This window comes from Dipodomys ordii, unplaced genomic scaffold, assembly GCF_000151885.1.
Source record: "Dipodomys ordii isolate 6190 unplaced genomic scaffold, Dord_2.0 Scaffold30, whole genome shotgun sequence".
Taxonomy (NCBI): Eukaryota; Metazoa; Chordata; class Mammalia; order Rodentia; family Heteromyidae; genus Dipodomys; species Dipodomys ordii.
Window position 1 is genome coordinate 9,582,666 of NW_012267246.1, and position 27,446 is coordinate 9,610,111.

At 35.7% G+C, this 27,446-nt stretch overlaps 1 protein-coding gene across 7 annotated transcripts in view; it reads right to left on the bottom strand.

The window, feature by feature from the left end:
* The window catches only part of Mecom (MDS1 and EVI1 complex locus), a 585,775-nt gene that overhangs the window by 265,120 nt on the left and 293,209 nt on the right, over nt 1–27,446 (bottom strand). For all 7 annotated transcript variants that reach the window (XM_013016248.1, XM_013016244.1, XM_013016241.1 and 4 more), the window contains exon 2: nt 20,687–21,021. In XM_013016248.1, coding sequence (XP_012871702.1) covers nt 20,687–21,021 — 335 coding nt within the window. The remainder of the gene's footprint in view (nt 1–20,686; nt 21,022–27,446) is intronic.

Here is a 27,446-nt window from a genome sequence, read left to right on the forward strand (position 1 = left end):
TGTGTGTGTGTGTGTGTGTGTGTGTGTGTGTGTGTGTGTGTGTATGTGTGTGTGTGTACATAAACATATAGAGGGCAATATATTCTGCTAGTTATATATATATATACACATATATATTTCATAAAATTACAGTACTACTAATAAAGAGATAATAAAAATAGCTATTGGTAGCCTTGAATTTACAATTTTCTCAACTATTTCTTTGGCTTGCATTCCAATACCTGAACTTATGCTCAGTATTATATTAGTACCAAAAATGCACTAAGCACATCCAGCACATTAGCAAAAGAACATTAGAGGTCATTATCAAAAGATTTTCATATAAATTATCTTTTGTTGCTTAACACACATCCATCCATCCTGAGAATTTCTTATCAGAATCTCTGAAGGATAGTATCTAAAAGCCAAATTCTTACATGTTTTTAAATATTTTGATTATTTTTCCTTCAATTATTAAGGAAAAATTAAAATCTCATCTACAGAAAAGAAGTGCACATCTGTATGATAGACATTATAGCACACAACTACATCTTATGTCTGAAATGATTACATCTATGCTACAGTACATTTATAAAATATGCCTTTCTGGTAGGAATAGAGACAGAATATTCATTATATCAATCATGAACCCTTACCCTTAAAACAAATATTGTCCATTCCACACTGAAGTAATCTAGCTATTATATAAAACATTTTATAGCACATAGGAAAGTTACTCAACAAAAACTATTATTATTATAAAACTAGGAACTGTGATTTTTCCCTTTCATGATATACAAATGTTCTCCTTATGAAAGTATATAATCTTATTTTTATCATCCTGTGCTTTGAGTACTTGCACCTTTGACTGTCCCCAGAATTGACACCTTGTCAACCTATCACAGGTAAAACCTTTGAAGATCTGCTCCTACTCTTGACCTAATAAGGTCACTGACCTTTCGGGCTCCACTCCCATCTTCATTTCCTGTCCTATCATTAGTCTGAAATGGCACAAACTACCTCTCAATTTTCCTTATCCCTTCAAGGCCCCACCTCTTCAGTCCAAATTCACCTAATTAGGAACTTAATTTCCTTTCTTCCCTGATGGAGGAATTGATAATGGACGAATCCTATTCATCTCGGAACCACAGAAAATTGCATTGATAATCTCTTATTTAAGGATGATGAACATTTACTGTAGAAACTGTCTTGTGAAGGCTAACCATATCCACAAAATATATTTTTCTAACCACAGAACTAAACAAAAATGATGTTTATCTTTTTATTTTTTAACTAAAATGAGAAGCTAAGCATTGAAATTTGATACCTTTTTAGTATTTATTTTATATTTCATTTTACGTAGAAGTAACTTATACTTAAAACTGGTTGATTTTTCCTATAGAGGGCAAAAAAAGCAGTTCTATTAGAAGATCACTGGGCAGAATTTAAAAAGCTATATCACAGAGGGTTAAATTAACAATTCCTTAATCTAGTTGTGTCTAGCAATAGGAAGCAATTTGTTACACTAGAAATGGCACACATGGGGCTAGATGTCTATACTCAAGGGTCCAAGTGGGAATTAAATTCTAAGATGACTCCATGGGTAATTAGATAAATTTCCTGGGACATTAAGTAATATATGAATAAAGATAGCTAATATAAGAACTGTGGAGTATTCTAACAAATCAAAACACATACATGAAAACATTTCTTTTTCTCTTTTTTTTCTGGAAGTCATTGAATAGTCTTGAAAGTTGATGGCAGAAGAAAGATCATACAGACAATTTTATTCCAACACCCAATTCAAACATTTAGTGTCTAATTTCGTGAACTATTTATTCATTTATTCAAAGGATGAAATGATCATGAGCTTCTGTATAAATCTTGGAAGTGACAATAATACTGAAAAGTACTGCAAGCCAGTATTATTTTCTCCGATGAGCACTGTTGCTCAGGACATTCGCAATCAGGACATCCAGAAAAATCATTCCACCAACATTTTTCTTCCAATCAATAAATCTACCCAATAGTGAAATAGACTACTAAAGAAGAGGAAAGGAAGTAAGTTGTTTGTTTTAAAAAATTGTCAAAAAAATGTCTTTTCAGTCAATGGCTTCATCACTGTCTACTTTTCTGGCTGAGCTACAGAAACAGATGAAGGCTTAGATCTTTGCTGCCTAGACTGATCTCATTTAGACCCTCTTCCTAAATGGAAAACGCTCCTGATTATTTTAATTTACCACAAGAAGCTAGAATGTAGGTTACTTATAAAGATAAAAAATTACCAAAACAAGGTGCAGAAATATCTGCTTTTCCCTCCTCATGCTTCATAAATCTTAACTTTCCCAAAGGACTTGGCTATTTAGTAGCGACAGCTAATGCTAAAACCATCTCAGTTCAGTTGTCTAGAAAGGAAAAATGAATAGAATAACGAGACTAGGAATAAGGACAAAGAAAATTCAAAACACAAAATTCAGTAAGTAAAATACTTTGTCAATTTCAGAAAAAATAACCTCAAATTACTGTTGCCATGAAACCTGTAATTGTTTATATCAGACAAATCATTAATTATTAACAATAATTAAAATGGAGAATTCACTCTAGTTAAGGAATTTATGTTGTGATTATTTTGGAGTGTATCCACTCAGAAATTTTTCTAAATGGGGGAAAAAAAGGATCATTTTCACACACTGTCATATTCTCTCTTTCAATGCCTGATGTGATTCCAAATCAATCCTAAATAAAGCAAAGTCAATAATTCAGTGTAATTCTGAATGTTTTTCAGGAAACTGCAGTTAGACAATCAACCAAATCAGTGATGGTATTTAGGTGAAACATTAGTTGGAGAATAAAAGAACTAAAAAAAGAACTAAGAATGTATTTTGAATGTGAGAACGATAACCTTTTTTTTTTTTTTTTGCACTGGTTCTATAAACCAATTGTTTTTCCACTGAGCCTGTCACACAATACAAATTCTGAAAACTGACATGTCATCGAGCTCCCCCGAATTTATCGCAATATATCTACAAAAATCCCTCTCAAATTAAGCAGGGGAAATGTCGTTTCTCCCTAAATATTTTGTTAGTAAGAAAGGTGTAAAAAGTATTGGCTCATTCCTTCATAACTAAGCACAAAATTCACATCACTGAAACCTTTTATTACTTCTTTCTATTGCAAAAATCTGCTTAAAGCTGTAATATAATGACTTCGGTATAAAGTCCTGAAGATTTTCCACTGAGAGTGGAATTAATCTCAGTGTAAACCAAAATCAAAAAGTCAAAAACAGTATTAGGAACAAATAAAAAGATGTGATGGCATTTTTTTAATCCTAACACAAAACATGTCAAACCCAGTAAATACATTTATATTCACAGCATGTTTTGACACAATGATAATAATTCCAGAAAGATTTGCCATACCCTGGACAATCCAAGGACACATTAATTCCTCAAAACCTAATGCCAGGCATGATTTCTGTCCTTATTCCGAACAACTGATCAGTATTTCTCCCCCAAAGTTGCCAGAAATTCCTCAATGCTCATAAAGCTTAATTTACTAGTTCATAACATTTCCATATTTATGTATTCAGCTACTTTCACAGGACACAAAAGAACATACTTTCCAATATTGGCACTTCTCCTGTTAATCTTTTTTTAGTTTGGGTAGATCATTTACCCCATATTAAATCCTAGCAGAATCTTGAACTTGTAGCTTAAAAATATTAAACAGTTTGCTCCCTTAGGAAGAAAATAGATGCAAAATTTGAAAGAATTCCTGCTTTATGGCTAATCATAGAAACTGAGAATAGATAAAATGCAAGGAATGTTGCTAAAGCCTTAGAATGCCAGACCAAGTGAATGGACTCCATGAAAATCCAGCTGTATATGTTTGCCTGGGCATATGTTTGTTCAGTTCTGCCCGCCCCCCTTCCTGAGCTGGGACTTCAGCTTCAGGTCATTCTGCAAACAAGCCCCGGGAGACACACAATTACACTCCCCTGGAGACTGACCCCTTAGAGTGCCCACCTGTAGCCAAACACAGATAGCGTCCCAGCGCAATGAATTAGCACTCTAAGCTGATTAGGGCAGCTCTGTACAACTCTATTTTATTGACACAATGAAGAAATGAGAAAATCATTTCCATGCTGACTGAATTAAAAGAACAAAAGAGCTCCTTGCAGTTGCACCATTCAATTTGTCGGGGAAAAAAGGAAGCCACTTAATGGCTCACAATAGATCTGAGCAGACAGATGAAATTTAAAACTTCAGCATGAGTGCGATTAGCAGCGAAACATATTCTAAATCATTTCCTCCATATGCATAATTTCGTTTGATTGTTTAGTTCGGGGGTGGAGGGGTTACCAAAAAACCACTTGGATAGATGCTATCTTCAAAATGTCTTGACTTTTCATTTTTCAAAAATTATAGAACAGTTTCTCATTGTATGGTAATGTCCTCAGTGACGATATAAATGAACAAACTAGGGTGGCTCGTGTTTTCCTTTCACCTTTAATTTCCAAAAGTGAATGCACAAACCAAAGTTAATTTGTGCAAACTAGGATTGCAAAGTAATCTTCCACTAAACGATTTGTAATTCAAAATCAAATAGATTATCTACAACAGAACCACTTCAATATGGGTAAAAGGCAAACAATTATTGTACCCTGAGACTACAAAATAGTGCTAAGAGACTACAAAATAGTGCTAAATGTCATCACTGATGTCTTCGTTGCTTTAAAACCATTAATACCCCACCAGTAGCATATTTTCAAAACTATGCTCATCATTTAATTTTGATTAGTTTATATTACCATTTTTGCTTGCTCTAGCTTCTAAATTCCAGAGTTAAAAGTGAATCTATAATTGATATAAAAACACACTTAATAAGAAAGCCTCATCCCCCCAATATAAGTACATTGTCACATTGTCCACTTTACCTTTTTTAAAAAGATTTTCTAATTTTATGACAAAAAAATCTACACGTCAGAACTATTGGGAAAACAGGATGGATTTTCATAAGCTGCTAGAAGCTTTGTTTTCAGTGGGAGTTTTTCTCTTGCTAGTGTTATGTTCATTGACTTCAATAAAAAGAATAAAAACAGGAGATCTTAGTTCTTGATTACTCAAAACTCACATTTTCTATTTCCATGGTTATACTTTGTTTTTTGTTTGTTTGTTTGTTTGTTTTTGGTTTACCTTGAGACTTTCAACTTCTCATCTTGGGTCCTAATTTTAATAAAGAAAATGTCCTTGCCAAAGCATTGAGGTAAAATGAGAACTGAAAAAAAAAAGTATAGAGTAAGCAAAAAAAAAAAAATACTGTGACACTTGGAGTGCATTAGAACTCATTTGCTATGTCTAATTTCCCTAGAGGAAAAGACTTAAGGTATTCTCAGGATGACACATACACACAGGTCTCCTCAGTAGTTCTCAATCTCTTTACTAAATGAGGTAAGAGGGATATATATATATATATATATATATATATGCATGCATATACAAAGAGAAACCGTAAAGCTTGTGGATATTTTAGCCAAATCAACGTAGTGTAACTTTGTTGACAGCTTGTCATATTTCACTGACTGTCTGTCTGGGGCACGGCGCTAACATCTGCATTCACTCAGTATAAGAGCTGAATATAAGACAAAAAAAAAAAAAAGTAGGTCCTGCCACAGACGGCTCCATCAGTCTGTCAGTTCTGACATGACATCTGAATTTTTTGAATCACTAAACACTTTTGAGACTCTGGTACTTATTATCTTTTCTTAGTTTCTATACTCGCTCAGTAATGCTGGAAAATGTAAAATCTGCAAGGAAGGTAGTGGACGTCCCAGGCTTTTTGTTGTCTAATCCGTAGGCCCTCATTCATGCTCACTGTTAATCTCTTAAGACATTATAAAACTGTTAGACAAAGAAATGTGAATACCTCTGCTTCTTTCGAGAATGGGAGGAAACCAAGGAAAATCGGGATCATGCTAAGCTATTCTTTTCATGATAAAAATGGTAACTTAAACCTGTTGAATCAAATTATCTATAATTCCCCATGCTAAGGCAAATGGTTTTGAAGAATGAACAAGAGTAATGTCACATAAGGAGAAAAAAATGATCACAGAATTCTCAAAATCTGCCAAATTTGATGTCAGCATAGTGTTGGGATCCTGGGGGCTGCATTTCTTTCTATTCTTTATGCCATGGATCATGACATATGGTGATTATGCTTTTGTAAAAGCACATTAGAAAGTTGACCAATAGCCACTAGTAGCTCAGTAAGTAGTTTAGATAATTTTTTCTCTTTATTAACACTAGAAATACTAATAACTATAGAACATGAGCCTTATGATGTGGCTTACATTCATTAAGACTATATGTCAACAGATTTTCATGAGCAATTTTGTCTTCAAAAGTAGAAAACTTTATAACATTTTTGCTATGAAGCCCAAATATTAATGGATCTTTGGAGCCAGAGAGAATACTTATAGGAACCACATGAAAGAGCTAAACTACATCTCTATCTCCTGCATGTAGTCATTCATGACATTAAGATACAAAGGTATGCTTTGTTCTCCTAGTATCCAAGAGATAGAGAAGAGAGAAAAGTACTTTTAAATTAAGAGGCATTATTTTCTTACGGACCTCAAATATCAATTCCCTTTTCCATAAGTGCATACTTAATACCTGTAAATAATTTCAAGATAGGCAAATGTGACTATGTATGTCTGTACATACACACAAACACATACATATATGGTGGACATTCAATTTATGTTAAAGTATCATATAAACAGATATTGACATTTTGCTAAAGAAAAGAAAAGATAACTAAAAGGAAAGAGAAAGAGAAAGGAACTGGGAGGAATAACAGGCTTCACTATTCAATGCTGTCATTCAATGCTGGGTAGTTCATGAGAACTGGTCGACAGATAATACTCATTTGTAGAGTTCATAAATTAATTAATTGGTCATGGACAAAAGTAGGAATTCTGAAACCACATATTACCCTCAGCACTTTATCAGTGCTGCATCTAAATCCAAACTGAAGACCAATTTTCCATGCAAACAAAAACTCCCTAAAGTAAGAACTGGGAAAATGTGTTTACACTAGCAAATCTGTTACTATAAGTAGAAGATTTGGGAACTATTTTGCATTTTCTTTTTTTGGCATCTTCTCATCTTATAACTCTCTCAAAGTTTTGGATGCATTGTCATTTGTTTGCTGCTTAGTCTGTGCCTGAAATGGCAGCTGATTATTATTTTTTCCACTTCAGAGCTAACACAATGACATTTTGTAATAAAGGGCTGGGTTTCTGACACATCTCAATGACCAAAGGACTTGAACGAAATAGAAGTTCTCATGCTTCCTAAAAAAATACACATTCATGTTTACAAACATAAACTAGTTTTTATTAGAACATACTTTTTACAGTTTTGTAATCCATCTCAGTGATTCTGTTTTATATGGTATATGAGGAGAAACTGCATTACTACAAGAAATAATTGCCATATGCTTGTCTAGATCCACAGAAAGCTATGGTTGAGGAGAAGAGCTTTCAGCCCTAAACCAAGTAAACAAGAGATTGACAAAGCCAAACTCTTTTTGCATCCTAAATGTCTAAGTCCAGGAGCCTCTCCAGAAAGAGTAATTTAGGGTAGATACTATTTAATTCATTTAATTAAGTAGATACTATTTAATTCATGAATGAGTAAATATAAGGTTTTCCATAAAAATAGAATCAATCTATAGAAGTTATAACAAGGATGGAAATAAAGGTCAAAGTGATGAAAGACAAATCCTCATTAACAGAATCTTGGTGAAGGGCAGCAGACACTGGAAGTCCTTCCTGTGTCATGCTACATTTCCAGCTCCAGCAGTTTGTCCAATGACTTCTATCATCCTACTATGATCATGCTTTTTCATCTCTGTTTGTTCAGTGAAGCCAGCTGATCCTACAGCCCATTCCACTCATACTCATTCTTGTCTACCAGAATTAAGCAAGCAAAATAAATAATGAAATAAAAAGTCATGTTCGCCTATTTATATAGCACATGTCACATTACCTAATAGAACCCCTCTCTTCCGATTCCAAGAAACTGATACTGTAAAGAAAATACTCTCCTTGGAACTACTTGGAGGAATGCAATAGGGGATCTGTGGGGCAGACATAGAACCCAACAAAACTCATGGTACAATTGTACCGTACACTCTGAATGAGATTCATGGAAGATTTGCTGAGCCCGAACTGACACCAATTGGCGATCCATGTCTCATCAAGATAGAGGGTTCATAAAGAATGGTGAATCTTCCATCAACTCACCACTTGACATCTTCTACCTCCTCACCACAATCCCCTTGTGATTTTCCTCTAAATCAGCAGTCAAGGATCCATATAGGAGCAGGTACATTGGATCACAATAATTCATAACTTCATCAAGTACTTTCATGATCTTTTTACCTGGCTCATCTATAGCCAAACTTGATAATTCTTTAACTTTTATATTGCTGGTAATACCATTATGGAATTAACATCTCCAAAGGTGAGTGTCCATGCTTTGGAAACTAAAATTCTCTCATCACAATCATTCATATTCATGCCTAGCTTTCCCAGGAGTAATGCTTTTTCTAAGTTTAAAAGAGAAGCTCTTATTTCTTATTAAATATCTCAATTAAGTATATCACCAAATCCAGGTTGTTTCTAACAAAAGCCACCACCTGAAGAGAGGATTCTAGGACATCATAGAATATAGCAGTTTGTGTAACTGAAGAGTCTCAGTATGTGCCAGCTTTTCAGCAGTTTGGTCTTGCAGATGGTTAAGGACATTAGCACATGGTCTTAATGGAGGAAGATACCTAAGTTCCAGGAAAGCAGGGGCCTCCTGTAACTAAGTCCCACCCTTCTAACTAACTCTTCCTTTAGGAAGCTGCTAACCACACTCAGGCAAACAACTTTGAGCTACTGTTCTCTTTCAGCTATAAATCATCAAGTGTAAAATTCAATCTCCTCCTTTCAATATCCTGCTAGTTGAAGAACTTACCCTCAGTTCTAGTATCATTTTAGAATTCCTTTGTGAGGAAAAAAATGTTACTTTTGATACTTCCTGTATTCAAAATGTTCAAAGATAATGATAAACAGCAAAGTTTAACGTGTTAGAAGTCACAATGGATCTTCTGTAGGGCCTGAATATATGAATTTCAAATCACTGCCTAGAGAGTCTTAAGACCCACTCACCAACTAGTTACTAATTTAAAAAAAATAGGATTGAATATGGAACACACCCCAATTTTGGAAGAATACAAATCAGTTTGTTGTGAACTGTTAAATGTAGCACAACAAGCCCTGATCTAAATCCTATATAGGATTTTACAATGTAAAATTAAAGATTACAAGGTAATCTTCCTATGTCTTATTCACAAAAGTCTATGAAGTCAATCCAGCTGTTATAGCCTCCTATTGTTACAGGTGAGGAAATTAAGAAAAAATGGCTAAGCATTTATTTAAGATCACAAAGCTCTTCCATGGTATAGAATTTGAATGAAGGAATTATTGTCTTGAGTCTACTATCTTTTACTTCCTCTTCTCTCTCTCTCTCTCTCTCTCTCTCTCTCTCTCTGGGTCTCTCTGTGTGTGTCTCTCTCTCAAAAAAATTACATTATACCCAAGTTTTAAGAGAGCACAAATGGTAATTTTGACTATTGTGTAAGTATACAATGCCGTATTGGTTCTGAACTTGTCAGGCTTCAGGAACAGAATGGAATTCATACCTGCAACTTTTCAAAGATGACTAGGAATAGAATCTGCTCTCTAGCCAGATTGTTTCTTCTCAAAACAAAGCTAAGGTCTTACACTGCCTTCCCTGCTATAACATTAAATCCGAAAAGAAAACACACATATCAAAAGTACTTTCATTTCAGGTTTATAAAATCCAATACTACACTTGTTTTATACAAAAGAAATTGTGAAATAGGCATGTACTTTCTACTTCATTTAAAATTAATTTGTATCTTTCCCAGAGTACCACAAAACATAGTTCCACTCTAAATAAAATCTCTAAAGCTATCACAATACAGAATGTACTTGGAAAGATAAAAATTAGAAATGAAGATGTATAAGAAACAGAATGTGAAGACTTAGAAAGCAAGGGCTAGAGGGGAGGAGAGGAGAAAGTCAAATGACTTTTCCAAGGTCCCAAGTGTGACTTGGTACAAGGACTCCAGGTTGCTGGCCTCCATCCCAGTGTTCATTCCACTATATAACAGACTCTGAAACACTAGACATATGGCAAAGAACAGGCAAGGGAGCTACACCACATGAATGGCTAGATTGTTGAGGAAGGGGGATGGGGTTAGGGAGGTAGAGGCTAAAGGATAATATGGTTTTATAGAAATCTATTTGCAAGTAGATACTGTGGTTACCAATGTGTCTGTGCTAAAGAAAGAACAAGTGAGTGACAGCAGGAACAAAGACACAGACAGTCTCACAAAGGGCGACACAAGAGTCACAGTGCTCCGTGTGTACCACTAATACACTTCATCAAGTGGAGACCAAGAACAGCAGGGAGGAAAAGCCCACCGTACACAAGGGCCCCTTTATTCTTGGGGCTTTCCTGCTTCACACGCACTTTACCTGATGAAACGTTAGACCTTTGCTTCCATTTCTGGGTGATCCTTTTCATTCTTTTCCTCAACCAAATAGCGCGTATTGTAACTATTTAGTGCTGGGTTTTCTTTTTGTTTTTGTTTGCAAATTGTGCTGTGTACACTGATGACATGTTTGGAAGTTATGTAATCACATGGAAATCATTTAGATGAAAATTTCTCCATTTTTTTCATCACACTGTGCCACCTACTGTCCAGCCACAAAATACCACAGCCTGTGCATCAATAAAACTTGGTTATTAATATTGTCTGCAGTGGAAAGATTGTAAGAGCCTTTCCTTCTCCTATCCTTTGCTTCCAACTGTGTTTCACTTCGCAACCCTCTGACAAATGGTCATTATTCTCTGAGCTAGCGAAAAAGAAAAAATTCTAAACTTTGGGGGAAATGTAGTTGCACCAAAGCCCTAAGGAATAGGCTTGTTGAATTAAATGATAAATATATGCATTTAAGGTCATTAGAGGCTTTATCTCCTGTGAAGACTGTATTTGTCAGATTGATGTAATTTCTCTCCACTGAGTACTTAACTCCATCGGCCAACGTTATTACGATTATTCCTTCTCCTTTAAGGGGGAGACTGGCTCAGAACACGTGTGCTTTCTGCTGCTGCTTCTTGAGCGATCAAGGCACACCTTTGTTTCATTTAGTATGCAATTTTCACCTCTGACCCAAGAAATGAGTCCTGGGCTTCCTGAACTTTATTGCCTGTTAATAGACTGCTGGCTCTCTTTTCAGCAGTAATAGAAATGGTGGAGAGGCATTTCATTTAAGAGGCTGGCAGACTGTAGCCTGAAAGACAATGTCAGAATTAAAAGTCAGCCTTGTTGAAATAATATAAAGATCCCAGTAGTATGAAAGAGGAAATTTTCCATATTCCATCCCCATCCAACCAAGAACGAAGTGAAAAAGAGAAATAAGAATGGCATCCCAGCTCTAATTATTTTCCCACTCAACAATGGCAGACACCCTGAATGGTGCTAAGTGATTGATCTTGTAATTCATCTTCAACTTACACCTATCTACATATTTTGTTTCTCCTCATTAAACTGGGGACATCAGTGACAAACTTATGAAGTGGTAGTCTTTGGCTTCATAAAATACACACACATGCTCATCAGAGGCTCTTTCCTGCCTGCTTCTTAGGAACACGTGTTTATAATTTTGTCTGTATTTCGTTTGCTGTGGTTTACTCTTTAAGTACATCTGTTCAATTAAAATTGAAACGTGTGCATGGCCTGTGCTCAGCAACTTTCAAGCTTGTTAATGAAATGTTCTAAGGTTTCTGCCTTAGCTCTTTATTTGCAAAAGGATTTCGTGCCACAATAGTTCCAATGACTGAAAAAGACAAATAAAAATACCCTTTAAAATACACACACACACACACACACACACACACACACAAAGAAGTCGACTGTTTTGTGAATAGTTAAGAAAGGACATTAGTCCTGCATAAAGACATTATTTTACATGAAAAGACATTATTAAAAATGATTGACTGCCTCATGTTTGGAAACTTACAGGAAAAGTCTGATAATATATTAAACTTGTTTATTACAATTTCATATAATTTTGAATACTACTTTTTCCTTTGACAAGTGCAATAAACTCTACTGGGACAGACATAGGTTGATTATCACGAGTCAACTGTGTTGCTTAAAGAAACATGCCCAAACAATCAGCTTTTGACGGCTGCATCTCTTGTTATTTACACTCGCCATCTTGGTAATAACTCACCATTTCTATATTAATAAGGCAGTGAAATTTATTATGATGGTATTGAAAAGTTATTAAGTACTGCATCCCAAGTGACAACATACTACAGCACTGTCACCATCCAAAAGCAGTTGCCCATTCATCACCTGTGTTTCCAGATGGTGCTGCATCTTTATCGCTCCCAGGCTGGTGACATCACCTGTTCACCCACTCAAAATTGATGATGAAAGCAAACAGATCTATCTTACTTACATTTACCAAATCAATTTAATTTTTACAGGCCGTGGCTTAGTGACATATTGACTGTTTTCCTTAATGGCATCTACCGGATTTAATGCAAGGATGTCATCTTTGATTCCTGGCTCGCATAATGTGTCATTTCATAATAAATTTTGTGAACATATTTACTTAATGGAAAGAATTATGATTGCTTGTCATTTCTCTTATTAAACACAATGATAATTCTTTTCCTTTGTGAGTATCTCTCTTTTTAAGCTATTTTTTGTCCTCCTGTCTGAAGAGTGAGGGTAAGTTGGACATAAAGTAAACTCTGAGCAAACAATAAACTTAGGATTGACCATTCTCAATCCTGGAGATCAATGTAAAGGTTTACTTCAATTGTTTGTTCAAATTACAAAGGAGCCCTTAATAGATACTATATTTGCAACTGCTAAAGATGAACACATGAAATCTAAGAAGATATTGGCTATAAAACTGATTTTAATGGCTTATACAACGTATAATCTTTACATCTCAATATTCTTTAACATGGTGCCTTTAGATCAAATGCATGTAAAAATATTTGTGCTGTGAAAGATGAAGACACAGGTAGAAGCTAGATCCTTACAAGTGACACCCCCTTTATCTGAAGAATAATTTACAGCTCCTACCTGATGCCATGAAACCAGGACTCCTGTGACATGTGCTACATGAATTCTGGTATTCATATACTTAAGAATAAGCAACTTTGGGATATGCAGGAAAAATTGTGCCAAGCTTTTGTTTATCTAACTTGATTTTCATGGAGTGTGTGTGTGTGTGTGTGTGTGTGTGTGTGTGTGTGTGTGTGTGTGTCTGGGACAGTAACCAGAACTACCCTCTTGCCAGTGCACCTCAGAGAGAGGAGGCCCCAGAAGGAAGGGCCTCCCTGTCCTCCAAACTCCACCCATGCTAGTAAATGTGCACGCAAGTAAAAACAAACCAAACTCCAAGTATGATTATAAGGAGGAAACTGGGGAAGGGTCGACAAAAGGAAAATAGACTAATCTGAGGAGATATCATGAGCTAGCCATGAGAAGCACGGCACAAGTGCTTGATGAGGTTAGCAAAGGGAGGACAAGGAAAGGTTAGTTGCCCTTGGCCCCATGGTGCTGACTGAGACTGATGGAGATTACGCTCCTTCTCTAGCTCTCTGGTTCCCTCACTGTCATTAGAGCTAACTTCCTTTGACCTTCCATGAAAGCTAGACAAGGTCTGGAATGATCTCCAGGTTTACCTTGCCTCCTGTAGATTTGGGTGAGTCCTGGCATTAGTGACTTCCTTGGGAGATCCCAGAAAGATGGAAGAATCTGAGTAGGCTCTCTCTCCATATCTGCTCCTACTGCTTAGTTTCAGTCACATGAGGAAAAATGTATGTGTCAACCACAGCATTCTAGGATGACTTACATCCCATTGGAAGCTAAGTCCAAGACTTCCTATATTTCTGTAATTGTAATGATACCAGCTCAAGTTGGGAGGGGAAAAAAAACAATCCCACAAGAGCCAAGTCAGGTTACCTGCTCCCACCTATAGACTAGGTTCCCATAACCTGCTCATCTAAAAAGATGCTCCATGATTATCAGAAATGATTTCATTCCAACTCAGCCTTATCCCGAGGCTGCCAGCAAAAACAAGAAAACAAGGTTTCAGGCTGGTAATGTTCCCAGACCAACAAGAATCACATTTAAAAAATAAAACAAAACAGAACAGCTGGCTTCTGTGCCAGGGTGGAGATTCTATGCGGGCATCACACACCTGCTGAATTACTACCACAAGAATTTAAGCAATGAAAACAGCAAAAACTAATCGTGCACACCTGTGGCTGACAAGCAGCCGAGGTTTCAGTGATACACCATGCACACCTGGGGCATGGGGGGGGGGAACGCTGGCAGGGGGTGAACCCCCAGCGTCAGAGGGAAAACAGCACTGTCAGCCTTAAGAAGGAAGCAGAGAGCTGACCACTTCCCATGGTTCTGTAACAAGAGCTGACTGCAGACGAGCCTGGGAAATATATGGAGAGCCCTAAGTATAGGTGTTTCTGGAATATGAGGTTTCAGAGCAGAGGTGTCTGCAAATACCATCCTCGGCTTACTCTGACCCCAAGAAGAAAGAAGTCTCATTTTTGGAACCCACCATGGGGGTCCTTGTTTGTATTTTAACTATCTTCCAAGTATTAGGTAAACCAGAGAATTGAAAAAAGACCATACTGGATACCATTCTGCATACATTAAGCTAGAAAGGCAGATTCCTACATTAGGAGGGAATTTGGAGAGGAGAGAATCTTTGACAGTAGAACTGCTAAATGTGTGAGATACGGAATAAGAGAACAAATGATAGGCGTGCATGCCTATGCTGTCCTGACACTATACAAGGAATCCCCTTTCAATGTTTCTAAAAATATTTTGGCTGGTTAACTGATAGATGGCAGTACCGGGGATTTAACTCAGGGCCTCACATCTGTTAGGCAAGTACTCTACCATTTGAGTGAGAGAGAGAGAAGAGAGAAAAAGACGGGGAGAGAAAGAGAGAGAGAGTAAAAGAGAGAGTATATGTTGTTCTGGGGGTTAAAGTTAGGGCCTCATGCTCTTGCTTGGCTTTTTCACTCAGAGCTGGTACACTATCACTTGAGCCACACTAATAAAATTTAAATTTGCCAATTATACCCCCAAGAAAGCTGAAAATATTGTTTTAAAACTAAAAAAGTATATAGTACAGAGCTCTAAAATCCCAAATTAGCCTAGTTTTCATTATTAAACATGTAGCACTTGCCAGTTTCCTGACTCCGTCACCATTTCTAGGCCTCCTGAAAGTGTGGGATTGTTGCTGGCGTTAATGAATATTCTTGTTTTAGTTAAAATACAGGTTGCATGCCTCATTATCTTAGAAACCTCTGTGGGACTTAAAATCAAACTTACAAATGTGAGAACTGTTTATTTTTAAGTGACATGGCAAATATTGTAACACTGCATTACAGGATTATCTTGCTTGAATGTAATGCTTTCAAAAGTACTGCATTAAAATTATTTACTAAATTTCTGACTCCAGTAACACTATTCCTTCCTACTTAACAAAATGTCATTTTTGTATGTATAAATATTTGTTTGCTTTGGGGGAGAAGAAACACACTAAGTTCTTACTTGGTTGGGTTCTTCTTGGTTTTTTTGCCGGTCCTGTGACTTGAACGCAGGTCCTGGGCACTGCCCCTGAGCATCTTTTGTGCTCAAAGCTAGCATACTACCAGTTGAGCCACAGCACCACTTCCAAATTTTTGGAGTAGTTTTTTTTTTTTAATTGGAGATAAGAGTCTCACAGAGACTTTTCTGCCTGAGCTGGCTTCAAACTACAATCCTCAAATCCCAGCCTCCTGAGTAGCTAGGATTACAGGCATGAACTACCTGGTCCCTGGTTCATAGTTGATATTTTTAAATGATCGAAATAATTTGGAGCAATTCTGAATGGGATATCCATAACAAAGGAGTTGGAACACAGTAGCTAGATTATCATCAACTGCCATGAACGTCTGACCTGCAAGTGTTTATGATAACCAATGATAAAGAGAGGTAAATAAATAACACTCATGAAAATATTTTAACAAAACTTAATACAATTTTTCCAATGACTTATCTCAGACTATTACAAACTACTCCATACAGATTGCTCTTTGACTTAAAAAGCAGTTTATGAATCTCTCCTGAATCTCTGTTTTCAATGTTAATTAGGAAAGATTTGCTGCTTCCTTTTCAAATAAGATCACTTAGACCATTCCAGAGACAATTGAACTTGGAGGAAACAAGAAGTGAGGGAAAGAGGAGTAATTTAGAAAAATCAATCTGCAAATTTAATTATAATTAGCCTTTGTCTAGTGCAATGACCCACTGCTAGATCTATATCTTAGCCAAGTTATGTTTTTGTAGTTAATATTGAGTTCTTTTGGCAGCTATGTGCTAAGTTCTTAACACACAATGTAGAATTTTATCCAAAGTACATGATAAAGTGAAACACATTCTAAAGTGATAATCACTATCTAATATTATGTTTAAGGTTCCTCTTTATCAAATGGATACTAGTGCTTAAAACATCGATGTCTTATTTTACCTAACTATATTTTAGCTGATAAATCATATCTTTGAAAAATTCCTACTTCTCTAAAATACAAACCAAGAATTTTCAAAGTACTTTATTTGAAAAAATTAGTAAACCTGTTAAAAATACTTGAATAGGTTTAGAAAAGAGCCCATAACTATAAAGTCACCTTCAGTATTACTCTTGAAATACTATGTTTGAGAGATTATCATAATCCTTTACTTACTTCTGTTTTATAACTGATGATGTGGAGAAATTATTGTTGACCTATTGGTGGAGTAAAAAAGCTGAGCCCAATCAAATTTGGGTAATGCCACATGATTAGTGGCTAAGGTTAGTCTTGATTTTTCTCTGGACCTACTTGAACTCTCACACCTTGACCCTCTTTCAGAGGGTGTTTATTCTCTCTTTCAATTTATCATTTTAAAAAGTAAAGTAGACCTGGATGCTGGTGACTCACACCTGTAGACCTAGCTACTCAGGAGCCTAAGCTCTGAAGGTCATGATCCAAAGGCAGAAAAGTCCAGGAGACTCTTATCTCCAATTAACTACCAAAGAGCCAAACGTGGAGCTGTGGCTCAAATGGTAAAGAACCAGCCTTGGGAAGCTAAAGAACAGTGCCAGGCCCTGAGTTAAAGCCCTAGTATTGATACCAATAAATAAATAATAAATTAATAAATAAATATTAAAAGAGAAGTCACTGGCATTAGATCAAAATGATTTATGTAGACAAGTGAGATATAGTTCAAGCAAATTATGGCTTGAGGACAGTTAAAAGTGAGCATGCAGAAGTGTGGTAAGACATCTTGTGAAAGAGCCTTTGATCATGATTGGATTATTTTTAATTTTACTGTCAAGGTGATGTACAGAGAGGTGACAGTTACATAAGGAAGGTAGTGATCACATTTCCTGTCTAACTTGTTACCCCTTCCCTCATTTTTCTCTCTTTTCTTCCCTCTATCCCCACCCCACCAAGTTGTACATATCATTTCCAACATAGTGTCTTGTGAGTATCGCTGTTGCATTGGTTCCCCCTTTGTCTTTTGTCTCATCATTTTGTTGTTTCTGTTCCCTTCTCATGATTGGATTTTATATTAACTAAGGTTGTGGTTTTCAGTGTTTTTAAAAGAAAAAAGAAAAGGAAAACTAAATAGAGTCAAGAATCCATCTGCTCGTCCACAGTTAACCTTTATCAAAATCAAGAAAAGCCTTTCTCTAGATTGTTCACTACCTCCAGACCAAGCAACCTACATTGTCAAAAGTGAGATTACTATAAAAAGATTTTTAAAAATCTTTCTTTTTATTTTTTATCTTGTTCCCTTTGGTTTATCCCCAGTAGTCACTGTTTTTGATTCTGGTACCCTGTGACTTGTAGATACATTTATCTGATTTGGGGAACCGAAGGGGAATAACAAATGGTTAAACACGGACAAAGGGTGAATCAATGCAACAGCAATACTCATAAAACACTATGTTGGAAATGAACTGTACAACTTCAGGTGGGCAGTGGGGAGGAGGAGTGGAGTAGAAGGATAGGGAGAAAAATGAAGGAGTGGGTAACACTGTTTGACAAGAAATGTACACATTACTTATGTAACTGTAACCCCTCTGTACAGCACCCTTACAACAAAATTAAATTAAATTAAAAAATTAAAAGGATAGCATTAAAATGCTAATGAACTCTAATGAATTAACCATTAGCTGAATTCTAGAAGGAGAAAGAGAAAGAGAGAGAGCTTATACAAAAGCATCTTGAACTCCAAGTAAGGAAAATAACTCGCCTTTAACATAATAAAAGAAATAATTTTTCTGTTTCTCAAGACATATATTGCTCATGCATTTGTTGAAGACATTTTATTCCAAGGAGAAAAAAATTACTACTTTTAAATTCCCTCTAAATGTAGATTCCTTACCCTCAGACTCGTCAACCAATCCAGAGGCTTTTGGATTAGAGAGCAGCAGTACTGCCTTTACCTACCCTGTATTTGCAAAATGATTTTTATTATTAAGCTTGGTTTCTTCCAAGCCTTCAGGATAATTTTGCCCAATACTGCACTTGTTGTTTAGCAATTTCATAATAAAAATTTAATGAGTTACTTATTATTAGAATGTTTATAGCCATTATTTTGAGGTGAATAATAATGACATAAAGTTGGGACACATTTGGCTTAAAATGTATTCCACTCACATATCAGTTAATGCTACGGTGAGTTTTAAAAATCTCTTATCAATACATGTATAAAAGTCAATGTAGATAAGCCACAATGTTACTGGGACTGAGACCAAAATCAAAAGTAAGGAAAGATTTCTCACTTAACTATTGGCATCTTAACTATTAGCATTTCAGAATTTGAACAAGAATTGTTTTTATTATGGTATTTTGAACAGATTCACAAGGGAACATATATAAGACAGGAGACAAAAGTTGAAATTAAGTCCTGAAGGTAGTGCATATTTATTTCTATTTTAAAACTCACCAAATATTCTATTAATGGTCATAAATATTAAGAGAACATAACAAAATAAATCTACTTTATCTGATTTCTGTCTCACTGAAATACTAGGAAACCAAAAGCCAATCTCATCCAAAAATACTTTTTAACTCAGGAAGAGGTGCCTACAAATTTTTCTGCTCTAGACAAGATTTTCCAGACTATAATGGTATAATTTAGCAACAAAATTTATCAAGTAGTCAAAATAAATGTGAAGTATATGTATACATATGAACTAAATATGTACAGAAATTATGAACTCAGAAGAATAAGATGTCATTTGTCCTTATTAAAATAAAATTAATTTAGAGTTTGTAATCATATCATGAATTCTTAGATATAGCCAGATGGGCACTTTGAAAAGTATGGCTGAAGCCAGTGATTAATTTTTATAACCATCTTGTGCTATTATGTTTATGCATGAATTATTCATTCAATTAAACCTAGGATCACCACGGACCTTAGTGATAAGTAAAGGGAATACATTCTAGAAGCACATTCTAGAAACACACATTCTATATGTGTACATTCTTGATGCAGATGTTCTAGAAGCATATTCTAGAAGCATATAAAACTGAAAAAAAGTTTATTTTATTTAAAGAAGAGACAAAACATAAAAATAGATACTACAAAATGAAAATGTAGACTGAAAGTAAGACCCAATTAACTGACCATCACAAAAGTGGAGCAAACAAGTATTTTTTTCCAATCATCTCAATCTTTTCTTCCCCATAAATGATAACACAAGAAGCATGCCCTAAAATATAGTTTGTTTGCTAATGTTACATGTTATTGATTGTGTCCAACATTTCTAAATGTTAACAAAAACACAACAATGTTTCCTTTCTCCAGGTTTAAGTTGATGATTCATTGTGATTCACTGACTATTCTTTAGGTTGAGTTCCCTACTATTCTGCTATAATAGTAATTAAACACTACAGTGTTCCAATCAAGAAGTGAGATCATTTGTATATATTTGCATACTCTCAAGTAATGGTAATTCCATAGAAAGCCAAAATCAAAATTCATCAAAATAAAACACCAGGAAGCAGATACTTAAGAGTGACAGAGTAGATTGAAGGGGTTAGGAGTAGATGAAGAGAAGAGAAGGAAAATGCAGACAAGAATCCAATGTATATCCTACAAAATTAAGAAGAGTGAGAGAAGGAATGGGGAAGGGAGGGATGAGCGAGAATGTTAAAAGAACTAACATTGATCAAGATGTATTATATTCACAAACTGCTTTGTTAAATGGCAACTCCTTTGTACAACTCCTTAAAGATGATAATAACAAAATTTTAGAAAATCAGAAGTCACATTGTTATTATTACCTTTAAAAAGTTGTTTATTGTTGTTATTACTTTAATCAGTGAAAAAAGAAGTGTAACCATAAGGAATTCATTCTTAAAGATTGATTTCCATCAAATGGAATTTGCTTATATTAAGACCACTTAAATCTCTTCAGTACAGATCTGAATACGTGTGTACTAAAACCTCAAAAGTTTGCTCTTACCTCCCATCCATAACTTGGGTCTTTCAGTTTTGATGTCTGTTCTCCCACATAAGGCCCAAACTTTTCACCTACTTCAATCTTCCTTTTGGTCCATATTCCTAGGCCCACACCAGGCATAGTTGACTCTCGAAGTTCAAACTCAGCAGGGATGGGGATGTCATCAGGGATGTAGATGGGAGCTTGGTAAGGAGAGCCCTCTTTGGGAGTGAATGCTTCACTGGACGTGGCTGGAGAACATGGTTCTTGAATCAGGGAGGGAGTGCCAGCTACCCTATCTGCATCTGGCATGTCTTCCAAAGGTATTTCAAGGTAGTTGTCATATACGCATTCATGACCTGTGAATAAACAAGAACTACATGAATTCCTACTGGTACAGACAGGCAAAATTCCACTAGTTACCTTATTTTGGTTCTTCTTTTAAACGAAATCAAGCAGACCATCATGAAAATGAGTCTCAATAAAGTCTCTATTGTTCAGAAATGGGGATAGGGAGGGGATCGTGCCTCTGGTTTATCTATGGTGAATTCATAAATCAAATTAGTTAATCCCTCAACTACCAATACTCAAATGCACTGGCTCAATCTGATCTCCATCTGGGAAATAATAAAAGACAAGAAGGAAACATGTATGTAACTATGACCTCTAAACCATTCCAAATCAGGAGCTGACCAGATTCTAGGCTGCACCAATAGATGGCATCTTGGAATACCTGTGGGTGAGTGTTCAAAGATTCCCAAGGCAGCCATGTAGAACAAGGCTTAAATTTGTGTGGCAATTATTTATTGGAAATTATGTTTGCTATTTCTTTAGTTTTCCTTTCACATTTCAAACATATCACCAATCTCATGGTATTTCTTTGCCTCAGTAACTTATGCTGAGCAGAAAGTCCAAGTTACTCAAATCTAATGATTCCATGGAACATTTGTAAAAGCTAAGATCATTTAAGGAAATGAGAAAGTAGGGGTATCTTGGAGTATACTGAAAAAGAAATACTCCTCTTGACTAAGAAGTACTACAGATCAGAGAGCTACAGGGAGCCCTGAGTGTCCTGGGAAAGTAAAAATGCATTGGAAGGAAGGGAGCTCAGAGCAGTGACTAGAAGCCTGGACACTGCACATAAGGGCTCTGAGGACTTTCAAAGCAGCTGAGCCTACATCTAAATAGAGTCCATGAGTGTCCATGTGAGACCTCAAGGCCTTTATGAAATTTATGTAGAGACTGGAAAGCAGGAGGCATGAAAGGAATAATGGCTGAGCTTGAATTTCCCACCAATTCAAAGAGGTTTTCATTGTTTCAAAGTGCTTTTTTTTTTCATTTTGGTCTCTTATTATTATCTTTAAGTAATTGAAGTACCTCTTAAAAGTTTACAAAGTGAAAATAATAAAACACGCAAAAGTGTCTTCCAATGAAATAGATTTTTATTCAGACACTGAGATAATGCCATTTAACCCCAAGAACATAACAGAACTCCATCACCCAACCCTACACTTAAGGTATATGGGTTCTCAACACAGATGTCCATTATATTCCAAATTGGGTGTGTAAAAACCTTGAACATTATTATTTGCCCTCAGATCGATTATCTTGTCCATTTCCCTATTTCCATTAAGAATACTAGACCATAAAAAAAATACAGAAATTTTGTCTCCTTTACTCTCCAATTTATTCAGCCACTAAATGCTCTACATTCTTTTTATAAGATTACTATCTTACTCGAATTTCTTCAAGCCACATTTTCACATTTGACTGTTTGGTATTTTAAAATGTTCTTCATACCACCTGTCTTTTTCTACTGTGCCTCAACATTGAGTCTGTTCAATATGACTAAACATATGTTCCTGGCATATCTACTTTCCTATCCTACAACAAATTCCAATAACTCTCAGAGACTTCAGTTAATATATAAACTTGTTGGCTTGGGAATGATCTCTCTTTTTGGAAATATTGAAGTCAAGGCTTTGTCATGAGTAGGCAAATGCTTTACCAATGGAGCCATGCTTCCATCTCTTTTGGCTTGAATTTATCAGGTAATCTCTCACTTTTCCCTGGGAAGCTTCAGATTTCAATCTTCTCAACCTCCAGCTCTTGAGTAGTTGGATTTATAGATGCATACTACCATCATTCCTGGAACTACCAGATTCCCATTTTATCTCACTCTCATACTTCTCACCAGGAGCTCCTTGACTAGTATAATCTAATCCCTGGCTTCTAAACTCAGTGAGCATTTCTTTCTCAGTTCTACCTGCCTGAACGGCTTATCTCTGATCTCCTCAACAACCATGGTCTAGTGATCCTACCAATTCAAATTCCAACATCCTATCACCTTTCCATTTAACACAAGTAACTCCTTGCCTTGGATTCTTTCATCCCTCAGGTTGGCAATCAAATATGCACTCCTGCTTGTAGTTTAATGTGTGTTTGTTTTATTCCCAACTAGGAAACAGGCCCTTGGAAAGAGGTGTCAGAATTCTCACCTTTTAGGAATTCGCCAAATGATCCGCACATAGGTGTTTAATGAATACTTGTTACATAGATAATTAACCTTACATATAATTTTATTGATCAATTATACCAAATCAATATTTTCCTAGCAAACATAGGAAACGATTTGATCCTGAAAAGTATATTTAAAGCACAGAAAAAGACCACAACACATTAAAAACTTCTCTCTAAACCCAACATCAAAAGTAACTCTGTAAGTAATGTCCCAAAGGAATCTTATCAGAAAAATTCACTTCAGGATACAAATATACTTGATCAAATCCATCAGACTGTATCCTTTAAGTTGATTTGGTACTTAATTTAATATTGAAAAGTTCATCATCAATCTTGCTACTTTAAATATTTAAATATTTTAAAAATTCTCTCAAGTGATGTAGTAGTATACCTTTGTGTACTAGATATTTGGGAAGCTGAGAAAGGAGGTTCATGTAAGCCTAGGAGTTTGAGATCAGCTATGCAATGTAGTTAGGAAGTGTAGTTAGGAACTGGAGATGTAGGTCAAGTGGTCAAGCATCAGCTGTGAGTTTAAGCCCTTGTACCAGCAGAGAAATAAAGAAAAGAAGAGATAGAGAGAGGGGGAAAACAGGAAATGAAATAAAGATAGCACTATAGAATCACAACATTCAATTACTGCAAATTCAACATTACATTATAAATTCTCAAAGTAATTTATTGCTCATTGTGAGAATTTGTTTCTCTTGAATAATACTACAAGTTGGAACATATCTTGTAACTTACAAATTTTTCTAAGCAGTAGAAAACAAAAAGAAATGGCACCTGTGGCTTCCAACTATCATCCTAGCTACTCAGGAGGCTGAGACCTGAGGATCAAGGTTCCAAGGTGGCTAGGGAAGACAAATTCACAAGACCCTTATCTTCAACTAACTAGCAAAAAGGCACAAATACAGGTATGGCTCAAGTGGTAGAGCACCACCTGAGTAAAAAAGCAGAGCAAAAGCATGAGGACCTTAGTTCAAGCCCTAATACCAGCATCAAAAAAAAACCCAAACAACTCTATATAAATAAAAATATATTTTCCAATCATTATCTATTCAAAGTTAATAAAGATTTCCCATTTCCTCAAAGAGTTAAATCCATTATAGAATCAGCAAAGTGACCTCAACTTTTTAAAAAGGTTAGAGATTCATACACACCTGGGAGGTCCCACCAGCATAGCCAATCATGACCTCTCACATACCCACAAACTCCCCCAGTGCATGAACCAAATTAGATTTAGATTCCAGTTCCCCAAGAGACAAGGTGCACATGAGTACTCAGGATTCTACCCAGAAGAATTTGAATTAAAAGCTTAAATGCAATTCTGTTATAATAATTACAACAACAACAAAATTGCTAATTAAGCCTACAGAACAACATATAAGACAAGCAGAGCCAGGCCCCAGTGGCTCACACCTCTAATCCTAGCTACTCAGGAGGCTGAGTTCTGAGAATCACAGTTCAAAGCCAGCCCGGGCAGGAAAGTCCGTGAGACTCTTATTTCCAATAAACCACTAGAAAACCAGAAATGGCATTGTGGCTCAAGCAGTAGAGCGCTCACCGTGAACTGAAGAGCTGAGGGATAGTGCCCAAGCCCAGAGTTCAAGCCCCACGACCGACAAAAAAAAAAAAGACAAGCAGAGCCAGGCCAATGTCACTTTCCTATCAGTTCTCATGCCAATATGAAATGCTTATGTAAACCTTGGCAACTGTTTTAAGCTACCAGTCATCTAGTCATCTAGTGTCAGAATTAAATATAAAACAGATTTGGATGGCAACAATGGAAATAGAAAACTGCTGAGTTTACCCCTTGTACAGTTAGCCAATTGGTGTCAAAAAGCCCACAAAATTAAATTTTACCAATAAAAAATATACAGCCATATTTCAGGGTTATCTAGTATTATAAACATTTCCACAACAAATAATTTATCATACCACACTGAATATTTGCATAAACTAAAAAACTACTATCTTCCTGCATATTACTCACTAACTCTTCAAAAAGCTGCTGCAACATTCCATCTAAATGGAAAACAACCTCAATTATCATATCCCCATCAAATCCCAATTGCTGGGGATTTAATTTAGTGGGGATATGATCATTGTTATTGGGGGAAAATTGGTAGATCTTCTAGGATTAGCTAGAGTTAATTTCTCAGACAGTGCTCCGTCAGCTTGGGCACATTTACAATAGTAACTATCAGGTAAGAAGCGCTACACATATATCAGTAGTCCCATAAAGATAAATAACATGCCTAGCTTCTTGTAGCTGAGCTGTCTGCTATTGTCATTAACCAAGTGAGGACAGAAAGACAAGCTTATTGTTGGATTTGAGGCAAATGTAGTAGGAAATGCTCTTGGAATTCAACTTCTTCAATTCAAATTTTAAGTGTTGTAACATCTCTGGAGATCAAGCAAAATCCCACACACTTCAATTTAGACACTATTTATTCCTATGACTCCTTGAATAACTAACACAGGTTTCCACCTGAAAGAAGTTTAATTTGGAAAACATCATCATCTGCAAGGGGAAAATTGCAGTAATAATACTAATAATCCTAAATTTCATATCTATATTTAGATCTATATCTCCACAGTCAGCTGAGATCAACCCTGGGTCCAGATCTAATCTTGTCCTTTACTCTGGCTATTTGTTTTTATTTACTTTAAAGAAACATTTCAAAGTTCATTTCATCAAAATTGTAGCCATCATCCAGGAGCAGGTGGCTCATGCTACTAAGAAGGCTGAGAGCTAAAGACTGCTGTTCAAAGCCAGCCTGGGCAGAAACATTAATGAAATTCTTATCTCCAATGAACCACCAAAAAAAGCCAAAGTGGGGTTGTGGCTCAAGTAGTAGAACACCAGTCTTTAACACAAAGCTAAGGGACAGCTCTCAAGCCCTGAGCTCAAGACCCAGTACCAACACACACACACACACACACACACACACACACACACACACATACACACACAAATATGGGGCCAGGATATGTGAATAATTTGTCTTTGACCTTTTCAATCAATACATATTTTACTATTTTCTGAACTACATTGAATTTTGCATAATATCCCATTATATGAATACACAATAAACTATTTGCACAGTATTGACACAAAAGCATTCTTTAAAATATTTATATTTGCCAGTGTCAACTTCCTTAGGTTAGATTCTTATTTTTAATATCTAGTAATTATTAACAGACTGCTTTTCCAAACGTTTCTAGTAACTTCCTCTCCTACCAACTGTACTGACATTTACCCTTTGCTTTTAATTTTTTTCAACATAATAGTACAATTTATATATTATCTGTTACATTAAAATTTTCAGCAATTATGAGAGTAAATATTTGGTCATTTATATTTCTTCTTTTGTAAATTGTTGTTTTTTCCTGTTTTAATTGGCCTTTCTTATCTTATTATTGATAAATATACTAGCTGCGTGATACAGTTCTATTAATTATCCCAGTAGATAATTTGCCATTTATTATTTCATTGGATTTTTTTAACTTTTGTGGAACTAGGTCTATTTTTCCTTTGTAATTTTTACATTTTTCTTAGAAAGTCCTATTTGAGGGAGGGAAAGATTCACTGTATTTCCCTTGAATTTCATAGTTGCTTTGCTACAAGCATTGGATACCAATGATTTACTACTGAATGAAGAGCAAAGAAAAATGATTTCATTTTTTTTGAGCTCCTGTGAACAGCAGCCTAGAAAACAATGCCATATCAATCATAGTTCTTCGCTTATTTGCAAAGCTGATCTAAAATGCCTTTTCTTTTGGAATAATTTTTAATTGTAGCTCACCATTTGTTTCTATTGTTCTATCTGCTTAATTTGACTTCAGATCTTCTGGACAGATATCATGCAAAGTCCTGTTAAACCATTAATAATACTTAATACCCATTATATGATTGAGCATTCATTAATGATAATAACAACTAATTTTCCATTAGTTCACCCATAGAAAATCAGTTAGCAGTTAACTAACTTAATATTACTACTAAAACATATACCTTGACTCTGTTAAGGTTCAACAGTCATTAAAGAAGAAGAAATCAGTTAGGTATTATCAGCCATACTCACATATGCATGCAACACACACATCTATGTGCATTTGCAGTACAGGGGTGTGTGTGCATACATCCGCATGTGGTGTTTAACAGCTCCTAATCTCAAAATAGGCTGAGACAGAAACATGATTTGAGATCTCAGGCAGACTGGTTAAGATCATAACTACATTAAAACAACTGCCAAGAGGA